This window comes from Alosa pseudoharengus, unplaced genomic scaffold, assembly GCF_046254945.1.
Source record: "Alosa pseudoharengus isolate Yale_2024_CS ecotype anadromous, Long Island Sound unplaced genomic scaffold, YU_APseudo_1.1 YU_APseudo_1.1_scf_16, whole genome shotgun sequence".
NCBI lineage: Eukaryota > Metazoa > Chordata > Actinopteri > Clupeiformes > Clupeidae > Alosa > Alosa pseudoharengus.
In genome coordinates, this window is record NW_027468630.1 from 28,419,792 (window position 1) to 28,431,497 (window position 11,706).

General features: G+C 41.8%; 1 protein-coding gene across 1 annotated transcript in view; it reads left to right on the forward strand.

The window, feature by feature from the left end:
* Positions 1-1,244: 1,244 nt before the first annotated feature.
* The window catches only part of LOC143126305 (teneurin-3), a 133,263-nt gene continuing 122,801 nt past the window's right edge, over positions 1,245-11,706 (forward strand). The window contains exons 1-2 of the mRNA XM_076288197.1: positions 1,245-1,488; positions 4,760-5,031. Of these exons, the coding sequence (XP_076144312.1) occupies positions 1,260-1,488; positions 4,760-5,031 (501 nt within the window). The 5' untranslated portion in view covers positions 1,245-1,259. The remainder of the gene's footprint in view (positions 1,489-4,759; positions 5,032-11,706) is intronic.

The window sequence follows — 11,706 nt, forward strand, 5'->3', positions numbered from 1 at the left end:
AGTAAAGGAACCGTAGACATTATTGGCTGCAGGCTATTACTGTTTTAGCAGGGTATGGTATTGGGCTTGACTAATAATTTAAGCCAGTGAAATTTGCAGTAAAGTGCTGCTGGTTGCTGAAAAGATGTGGTGTGGTGTAGAACCCATAAACCTGGATGAAGGTGGGTTTTTATAGCGCTAAATAAATGAGGTTGACCTGATGGAGGCACGTTGTGCAGAGCTGTACGAATAAGGCTTGTGTGCAGTTATTTATTTATTTTTTTGCAGTAAACAGATTAAATGCTCTCCAGGTGTCCAGGGGTTTTCAGGACGTGGGCCATTTGTTTTGCTTATCCTCAATCTACCTGGCAGTCGTCGTTCATAATGAGCTCTTTTTCTAATGGGCCTTCCTGTTTTAGAAGGCAGGCCTGTGTTGGCCGTGCGATTGGGTTCGTCACATTATGAATGGATTGGATTAGTTAGGGGACGCGCGCAGAGGATACCATATCTCTGGGACTTCACAACACCACACGACCACGCAAAGCAGATAATCAGGTTTAGATGGAGAAAAGTGTGTGTGTGTCTATGTCTTTGTCTGTCTATGTCTATTTGTGTGTGTAGGTCTGAGCGTGTGTGTGTATTTGGGAGTCACGGTTTGGTAAGGATTGGGGGTTGGGGGGTCATGTCTGAATAGGGAGGCCCTGAAGTTTCTTTGGGGTGAGGGGGGGGGGGGGGTAGGCAGAGGCCTAGGAGGGATTAAGTGTGTGGTTTAATGGGGTTATATGATCACTCTAGTCCTCTGCCTCTCTCACTCCCTCTCCCTCTCTTATACGCTCTTTCTCTCTCTAACACTTTTCATTCTCTTTTACCCCATTCTTTTCTCTCCAATTCTCCACACCCTCTTCTCTTTCTCCCCTCCTCCCTTCTCTGTTTGCCCCTCTCCCCTCCCTCCCTCTTTCTCTCCCTCTCTCTCTCTCTCTCTCTCTCTCTCTCTCTCTCTCTTTGATCAGGTGTTTGGGAGTCGAAGGGAGCGGGAGGCGTCCCTGCAGCAGTGTTCCGGAGCCTGGGGCCGCCGGCGCAGCATGTAGCCAGACATGGAGGCCAGGGAGCCGCAGCGGACCTACAGCTCCATCGCCCGCACCGGCCGGCGGGAGCGCGGCCGAGACGCCGCCGGAGGAGGAGGAGGAGGAGGAGGAGGAGGAATGCTGGCGCGTGACGCTGGCGAGCGGGAGTGGGAGAGGGAGCAGGAGCGAGAGATGGAGAGAGAGAGGGAGAGGGAGATGGAGAGAGAGAGGGAGAGGGAGGGAGGCTACGGCGAGCGTCGGCACACGGCCTCCTCCTCCTCGTCTTCCGCGGTCCTCACGCAGAAGTCGTACAGCTCGAGCGACACTCTGCGCGCTCTGGAGCACACGGACTCTGTGGCCGCCACGGCGGCACAGACCCTCTACCCACCGCGCCACCGCATGCCCGACATGGTGCCCCGCGAGCGCCAGGAGTACCGGGGGACAGGTGAGCTCCACTACACGGGACACAGGTGCACGTCACAACATACAGCACATAACTACGGTGATTTAGGTCAGAACCATGAGACTGGCCACTACATCAGAACTAGTGTGCAGTCCACACAGCACCACACTAAGACACAGACGTGTAGCACAAAACAGCTCCGTATCATTTGACAGCTGCAGGGCAGAGGGCAGGTGTGTATGTGTGAGACAGGTTATTATTATTATTATTTATTTACTTTTTTCAAACAAAAACAGGTCTTTCACAAGGACTTAGGGGTGTAGAGCATGTCCATACAGGTCCATGAGGCAGCTCTTGGATGGTGTAACGTTTTAGTTAAACCAGGTTATCAGACATTGATTTGCACCTGCTGAGGTTACTGTGCCGTATGACACAGGTTCGTTTAGTGATTGATTAAAGCTCACATGCTCTGTAGTTTATCTCACTCTGCACTGTGTGTTCTGGGCAGCTGATTACTAGATGGGCTTGATTCATGACCATTAGCTACCCTGCAGGTGACCAGCATGTGCTGTGATGTGGGTAGTTTTGTGGGTAGCCACATTTTTTGATGTTACGTTAATTTCCAGAGTAGTAAAAAATTCAGGCAAAGAAACAATTAAACAGAAGTGAACTGAAAATAAAATCGACATTGTAGATGTTGTACAGTAAATCCTCAAAGTCAAGTTTCTGACTTAATGTAATGGAAACAGTATTTTCGGGGATGATGCCTTTTGTGGCCTGCAGTGTGGTATCAGGGCATAATTATGTTCTAAGACCTATTAGGCTACTATTTAATTTATATTTTAATTTAAATTTTAGGGCGCTTGCATTATTTAATGCATTTTGTGTTTCTTAATGTTCGAGGGAATGTACAGATAATAAATGATATAATTATATATTTTATGGCCTATTAAAGGTTTGATTCAGTGGTGCATATGTTGCCATTGCCGTAAAAATAAACAAATAATATTATAGTAATAAATAAATATATATTTTTTTTTTTTTTAAAGTTGGACTTATACCTACATTTAATCAGATTACTGGACTGAAAGCCATCTAATTTAGTAAAACACAGTCCTCCAGATACCCCCTGCTGAATATATAAGCTCACAGTCCATAGAAATGATTTTAGCCCAGCTGTCAAAAAAATGATTGAACCTTGTTATTGTAACAACATATAAGATTTTTTTATTTTTTTATTTAATTGAACCATATGTCATATTTTGTATCTTGAATGATTTCTGATTGAAACTGTTTTCATATAGCATTGAATTTACTTCTTTGTGTCTAGTCAGTGATGTCTGGATTTGCATTTAATCAAACAATATTTGAAAACAAATAATTGACCATTTCAAAACAATAGTTTTGAAGTCAAACAAATACTGTATACTGACACTTTGAGCGGCGATGGCTAATGCCATATGGCTACAGCATATTCAATTTAATCTAGTAAATGTATTATCAAGAAAATTTAAATATTTGTTTCCTTTTCACTATTTTTGATACAGCTCCAAATATTAGTGGAAATTAAAAAGTACATTCAGGAATAAAGTTTTTTTGTTGTTGTTGGCTAATATTAATTCTAAAATAACAAATTAATCGAATTGTCAGTCGGTGCTGTCAGGAACTGTTACTTATTTTGAAGGATATATAAAACTTTATATGTACTGGATACTTTACCAGTAAATAAGTAAATAAGGTTGCACTGTGGTCTCTCTCTACTTTTTCCATTTGTGAATTAAACATACAGCGTGCTTAAAAAATAATAATAATTCAAAAGTATTCATGATAATAAATAGTGACAGATCACACTGTGATTTAAGACAGATCACACTGTGATTTAATTAATTTGTATATCAAAAAAGTAATCAACACTGTCTTTGGTTTAATGTAATCATGGCTCAATGCTTCAAACAGTGATTTATTCATTTGTTTCTTGCTTTGAGCCCCATTTTCCCTTAATGTAAAGTCATATTACAATACCTATTTTCAAACTGTCATTTATTAATTAAATTTTTCCTTTTATACCTCCTTTTGGAAACTTGTATGTTCCTTATTTAACTATCAAAATGGCTGGCTAACTATAACATTCTACTGTAACTATGTACAAGTCAATGACTGATCAATTTACTTGTTTGTTGTTAACAGACTATTCCCCAATGTTAACTACCGTATAGTTTTATAAACAGTATAGTTTTTACTTCATATTGGCTTGTATGTAGAGCAGACACTGTGCATATACGAGAGAGTTCAACAGTGTCAAAGAGACAAACATCTGGACACAAATATCAAGATAAAAAATGTGTGTATTAGAGTTATGAAATGCCATTAATGTTCGTGTTTGTTAGTGAGTATTAGAGTTGTGAAATGCCATTAATGTCCGTGTTTGTTAGTTGTGTATTAGAGTTATGAAATTTCATTAATGTCTGTGTTTGTTAGTTGTGTATTAGAGTTATGAAATGTCATTAATGTCTGTGTTTGTTAGTTGTGTATTAGAGTTATGAAATGTCATTAATGTCTGTGTTTGTTAGTTGTGTATTAGAGTTATGAAATGTCATTAATGTCTGTGTTTGTTAGTTGTGTATTAGAGTTATGAAATGTCATTAATGTCTGTGTTTGTTAGTTGTGTATTAGAGTTATGAAATGTCATTAATGTCTGTGTTTGTTAGTTGTGTATTAGAGTTATGAAATGTCATTAATGTCTGTGTTTGTTAGTTGTGTATTAGAGTTATGAAATGTCATTAATGTCTGTGTTTGTTAGTTGTGTATTAGAGTTATGAAATGTCATTAATGTCTGTGTTTGTTAGTTGTGTATTAGAGTTATGAAATGTCATTAATGTCTGTGTTTGTTAGTGTTTCTTTCCTCCTCCCCGTCTTCATTATCCGCACCACAAGGGAATGATAGAACACAAGGGAATGATAGAACACAAGGGAATGATAGAACACAAGGGAATGATAGAACACAAGGGAATGATAGAACACAAGGGAATGATAGAACACACCCATACAATTCCTAGATATCAGAGGAAAATAAACACATGCAGACTGTGCTTAGCGTTGATGCATCATTTCAAGGTCTTTTCTCTAAAAAAATTATATTATATTATAATGTCTCTAGTTCTGGTTTAACATCTTCGAGTCTCACACCTTGACAGTTACTATAACAGTACTCTAACTCTTTGACTGATCCTGAATGCACCCAAAATATATGCGCTGATCTGATTGGCAGATTCAATTCTGATGACCTTCCCCTTTCACCTTTGACCCCTCCCAGCCCAAACCCTGTCGCTGAGGCAGCTTGGTATATGCAACCCCGCTCCTCGCAGGGGACTGAGCTTCTGTGCAGAGACCGGCCTATCACACGAGAGGGGCGGGGCAGACCACACCCCGGGCGGGCTTCCGTCGGACTGCGCCATCCGTCTGTGGGGTAGGGGGGGGCTGAAACCCCACGGACCCGTGTCTCATCTGTCCAGCCGCTCCAACTCCGCACTCACGCTCACAGACACCGAGCAGGACAACAGATCAGACAACGAAAGCGGTGAGTCTGTGTGTGTGTGTGTGTTTGCATTTTTGATGTCATTCCATGAATCTGCGAATGTGCATTCATGTTCCTCTCGAGTTCTTCACTTGATCAGTAAAGTTTGTGTTGTTCTGTGTGTGTGTGTGTGTGTGTGTGTACTCATCCCTTGCCTTCCCCAGTCTCTCAGAGACCCAGAGTGTGTTTCTCTGCTTTGTTCAGTTTCTGTCTCTGCTGTTCCCTTGTCCCCGCCAGGGATTTGCTCTGAACCATACACCCACTCACACACACTTAATCAAAGAGTCCTCAGAGAGGGACGAGCCCCCGAAATACATCAGCGCAAAGTCACCTTCATAATGTCTCCCAATTAGAGTCTGATTGGTGCAGGCCTGGGTCGGAAGCTCCTAATTGGATGGGAGGAGGGAGAGGAGCGACTGACTGACCAAGTGAGTTGGTCCCAGGGGAGTTCTGGGAGTTGTAGTCCGTTACTTGGCGATGAGGTAGGAAGTGACCTACCTGTTCAGTCTGACAGCGTGTATGCTGCCAGGGGTGGCGTGCCCCGTCCCCCGTGGACTCCCACTCCGCCCCCCCATCAAACATGGCTTTGTCGGGAGGCGCGGGGAAATTATTCAGAGAGCCGAAGGTCTTTGCTCGCCTGAACAATCACCACGGCCAGTGAGAGAAAAAAAAGAGAATGTTTCCTGGGTTTGAAGTGCAAATTTCTCCTGCAGTGGACTGGCACCAGCGGAGGGAAGAAGGGAGATAATGGTGGCAAGCCCGAGAGATGCGCCTAAATGTGCATTCCAACGCTAAAACACAGATACTCTCTAAGATACCTTATTTTGGCCACATTTTAAAACGCAGATACTATCTAAGATACCTTATTTTGGCCACATTTTAAAACGCAGATACTATCTAAGATACCTTATTTTGGCCACGTTTTGATGCAGCGTAAATGTGCATTCTGATGCTAAAACTCAGATACTCTCTAAGATACCTTATTTTAGCCACGTTTTGAAGGCAGACATCCTTGATGCTGCCTTCAACGTCTGAAATGTTATTGAATTATGAAATCAGCTGTTAGTATGGATAATGGTGCCTCAACAGCAAATAAATGGATGACGGCGTGTCGATGTCTTGCTAGGCGGTTCAAAATAAATCTCATAACGAGTACCTTGATGCCTATGGTATGGCAACTGACTCGTGACACAGTTGAAGGCATCCAGGCAGCTGACAGCCGTCCATTTGAGTCAGACCCCTGGTGTTGAGTCTGAAGCGTGTAGTTGTCTGGAATGGGCAGTCAGTGTGATGTAAGCTACTTAAGACCTGGGCACCATGTTGTCGATTGCAAATGTGAGTTGGTATTGGGTGGTTGCTGTTTAACTACTAATGGTAAATGGGTAGATCTCTGGTTGGAATAATACTTGCCTTTAAAGTTTTTTTTTTCTTATGTTTTTGTAAATGTTGAATGTTGATTCTTCATTCCAAACAAAGCAAAATTGTAGTTCATTGTGATCTTTCAGAACTAGAAAGTCATATTAATTGGAGGAAATGTTCCACAGACATCGTAAGGGCTTGAAAAATAATCCATGTACAAATCTTCAAAGGACATGAAAAAAAGAGATCTATATTAAGATATATTCACACTTTGATAATGCATGAAGAACAAAGATTGGTTACATGAGAAATAGTTTTATTATTTAATGGAAAGAGGTATCCGTTTAATAGTGTATTTTGATCACAGTTTTTTGGGTATTCATTTATTAAATTATTATTAACATCACTGATATTTTCTGCACGCAATGTTAAATTTATTTTTAAAGTATATTAAAAAAGTATCTTATTTTAAACTTGTTTCGTATAATAATCATGATGAAGTGACATACATTTTGAAATGTCTTATGCTTCAGAAAAGAGTGCAGTGCAGTTACTATTTTTAATTATTACCATTATTAATTAACCGTGTTTATTTATTAATTAGTCAGTGCCGTTGAAAACAGAGCGGTTGATTAATGCCGGACATTACACTATCACACAATTGCACAGTGAACTGGACTATTAAGTTTAAATTCACACACCTGCTACTATTTTGCATAAATTTGCAAATCATAGTCAGATTGAGCATCATTAAATGAGAAGATAATTTGAGGCAGACAATAGTAATAATGCTGCGCAGACCAGGAAGGCATAAGAACTTTTATTCATTTTTATTGTTTTTTTTTGTGAAAGGAACTGCCTGGCTATCTAGGTGTGTGTGTCTGTGTGTGTCTGTGTGTGTGTGTGTGTGTGTGTGTGTGTGTGTGTGTGTGTGTGTGTGTGTGTGTGTGTGTGTGTGTGTGAGACTTAAAACTTAATTTTCAACACCATTGAAAATATCTCTAAATCATTACAGTAAATAAAGTGTAAGTGTCTAGCTAATGTGTTTACAGTACAGTTACTATATACACACACATTCCCCTAACCCACTTCTTTTGACTGATTAACCATATTTCACACAAATATACTTATTCTGTCAGTATGGCATTTCTCCTCTTCACTATTACACTACTTTCCACTGTGTTTTTCTGTACAGTCCTACTGTAAAAGATCTACGCACCATTTCTTAGATAGATAGATAGATAGATAGATAGATCGATAGATAGATAGATACTTAATTAATCCCGAAGGAAATTTTGGAAAGGTTGCTGTAGTTCCACTAAAAAGGCTTGGAGTAGCGAGTGGAAGAGTGAGCCTCATGATAATGTAATAAAGGCTCTCTGAGTGTTAGCATGTCAAATAGCAGAACTCCTTAATTGGGACAGAAAGTGGCCCCATGGTTGGGGCAGTGGAGAAAGTCTTCACTGCGAGGCGGCCGCTCGCTGCGCTTTAATTGGTCGTCCACACAGTAGGCCAGTGCTCGGCCACTAATGAGGCCAAATGCAGGGCTGCGCGAGGACACAGCTGGAGCCGGCTAGCGCGACGGCGGGGAGAAAAAAGAGAAGAAAGTTTGAAAAAGAGGGAAGATTTATGTGTGAGTATAGATTATGAGCTGTTTAATTAACACTGCAACAATAGGTCATGACGCTCGGGGTCAAGGTTAGAGTCCGCTCGGGAGTTAAATCATAAGCAGTCGCACTCGCATGAGAGAGAAATTAATCTTTGCAGTCGTCAGCATCAGGCTAAGTAGGTTCGCCTCTGAAAATCACAGTGTAGTCCAGGGGTGGGTCTTTTGCATTTGGAAATACAGGCGGGTCAAAATGTGGATAACTTGGAAGGTGTTTAATGGGCTCCTGTTTGTTTTGCTTTATTTGTTCACTGAACAGGTTCAATGGCATATTCCACCCTGTGACCCCCTTCAAACCATAGAGGAAAAACAATGTTTACTGTAATATAGAAGGTATCCAAAGTGCTGTTTGAGGTGGTTGTGTTAATGGATTAAGTTAATATTTTATTCTCTATTTGTCAAATTATCTGATTTTACCTTTTCTATTGTACTTGCTTTTGACAAAAAGATATCAGTGGCTTATTGCCTATATACATGCTCCCAGCATATCGCCCAGTGGGCCTCCCCGTCACAGACTCAAACTCCAAACTCAGACTGAACTGTGAAAGAGATGACGCATTAGTGCTGGTCCCCCAGAACAGTGTCACAGGAGCAGAGGACGCAATAAGAGAGTACACACGTGTACATATTTATCTGTGTGTGCCTGAGAGGGACAGACAGGGATGGTGTATGTGTGTATGTGTGTGTGTGTGTGTGTGTGAGAGAGATAGGTTTGGCAATTTCCTGTAGCTCACAGGTCTTGTTGAGGAGAGATGAAAGTGGCCTTATTTGTATTCTGGCTAAGACCACTAGAGACTCCATTGTGAGGCGCAAGAGTAAGACATTGTAATTACTGAAGGTGAAGTGAAGAGACACTGTTTTCCCCTCCATCTGTCTCTCTCACACTCTCACACTCCCTTTCTCTCTCTCTTTCTCTGTCTTACCCTCTTTCCCTCATTGAGTAGAGTCAATTGAGTATACGGAATAGTAGTGCTCTTGGATTTAGTTTGGTTGTTTGTATGTGTGTGTGCGTACGTGTGTGTGTGTGTGTGTGTGTGTGCGTGCGTGCGTGCGTGTGTGCGTGCATGCGTGCGTGCGTGCGTGTGTGCATGTTTAAGTATAAAGTACACTTTTTAAACACTGCCTCTGACCATTAGTTATACACCCTAAACACTCATCTCTGTGTAAAAATGGCAACTGTCTTCTGTTTTTTAAAATGAAGAAATCCTTTCATGGCCTTGGCTTGGCTGTATCTTTACTGCTCGGCCTCATTTTGATTTAAGAGAGCTTTGTAGCCTGACCTCTAACAATGAAGTTCTCACACCCAACTCATCACATGCTTTAGATAGGAAAATGAAAAGCCCCACCACAAGCTGAACGCTAGTACACTTCCAAGTTTGGGATACTCTGCCCTGGCCTTGACAGCTTATTTGATGATATTTTCATGATATGATGTGTATCGTATAACAATACAATATGAATATGAAGGATAAAAACTTGATTTTCAGCAGAGGGACTAAAGTACCTCTTAAACCCTTTGCACTGGGCTTTGAAATGAACTTGTAATTTCTTCAAGTTCTTCAAGAAAATAAAGAAAATATAAACTCTTATCATTTCTAGGGCCCACTTCCAGACATAACCAACTTTACTACGGTTTCCTTCTGTTTCTGTCCTTCTTTACTACAGTTTCCTTCTGTTTCTGTCCTTCTTTCCTTTACTTTGTTTTTCTCTGTTCGTCTTCGCTTTATTTCCTTCATCCAGGCTTCAAAGAGAAAGGCTGATGAGGGTGTCGTTTGATGCGTTCTCATTATGCCCAAGTGTGTGTGTGTGTGTGTGTGTGTGTGTGTGTGTGTGTGTGTGTGTGTGTGTGTGTCATGCAGCCTCTACATGATCCTGCTGTGGGGCTGACCATCCTATAATGTTTGAATTTTCCCTTCCGACAATGCCTCACGGACATAGACATAGACACACACACACACACACACACACATACACACACACACACACACACACACACACTGGGTCATATAGAGTTTCTTCATCAGTTAGTCACTTTCTCTGGCTGTGGCCTTCCCGTGACTTTATAGAGAGTCTGGCATTGGGAATTAATTTATAAACGTCCAGTAAAAAAGTCTTTGCAGTGGTGATGCGGAGTGCTGGATAAGGTTAGCTATATTTTGGGGGGATTTGAGCTCATGCTCCAGGTTAAGTGCCCTGCTGTGAGATGGTGGAGCTGAGGTCAGTAAGGGGCTTAGCAGCGACAGTAGTTCTGTGTCGGGGACACAGGTCTGGCCAAGGTCTTCTCTCCACTCCTGTCTCTGTTCATCTCCTGCTGAGGGAGGTCATTATATGCTAATAGGCAGGCACTGCAAAAAAACACTGGAAAAGAAAAAGTGTAGTGCTCTTTAACATCCATGTTGAAGACTTCCAAACACAGCTTTTTAATACACCTTAATGATTATTTAGATGAGCAGAAAAAATGGAATCCGATTTATTACTGTAAGTAAGCCGCTCACATGCAGTACGTGGCTCTCCGATAAATCACATGTTCATTATGCATCCTCTGGGAATGGCATTTTTTCAGCTCACACGAGATATTAATCATCCAATAAGCATGCGTTGGGGGCTGGGACAGTGGCTGTGTACACATTCAGGAATACTGAACGACAATACACTCTGATTCCAGCACACTGATGGGGGATAAAAACCTAACGTAGGCTCTTTTCCAAACTAAGAAGCTTTTCCTCACCACATTTTCACAAATGAGCCATCCTCAGAGTGCTTGGTGTGTCCCCTGTGATAGATTGACCATAGGAGCCACAGCGTCCTTTCCAGGCTGAGATGGCGTGTGTTGTAGGAGGAGTGCACTCCTGCTCACTGTGTATTTATCATGTCTCTGCATTCATGCGTGATTCTCTGGGATGGGTCTCTGGCTGACATTCCTGCTCGTATTGTGTTTGTTGATCTATGTTTGAAATCGCACTACCAATTCCCTGCACCGATTTGTGTAAGTGTGAGTGTGTCTGTCTGTTTGTGTGTGAGTGTGTGTGTGTGTGTGAGTGTGTGTGTGTCTGTGTGTGTGTGTGTGTGTGTGTGTGTGTGTGTGTGTGTGTGTGTGTGTGGGTGTGTGTGTTATCACTCAGATCAACCCATAGCTGTATATGTGTGTGCGCATGTTAGTTTTCCATTACATTTTTGCAAGTAACAACATGGAAACAGCATTTTTTTTATATGCTTCTATTTCATGTTCTGTATGCTTCTATATGCTGAATGTATGGACATGTGTTTGCATTTTGATGAAGTTGGATGTTTGACTCTTCTTCTCTCTTCCTCGTACTCCATAAATGTGCATGTTAACTAGATCTGTCACTTGTAAGGAACTCAGATGCTGATTGAGAAGGTTGTTGTTCTGTGTTGTCTCGTAAAGCACCTTACGATGAAACAGGTGACCTGGATATTTCCCATAATTCCATCTCTTCCCGCTCTCCCTACCCATTTCATCTTTCTCAGACTCATTCCACTCTTCCTCTCTCTCTCTCTTCTCTCCTCTCATCTCTGTTTCTATCTCATTCCTCTCTCTTCTCCTGTCATCTCTAGTTCCCTATCTCCTTTATTTCTCACTCTTCCTCTCAGCCCTGTCTCCCTCAGCCGATTGGTTCCCATCTCTCTCTCTCTCTCTCTC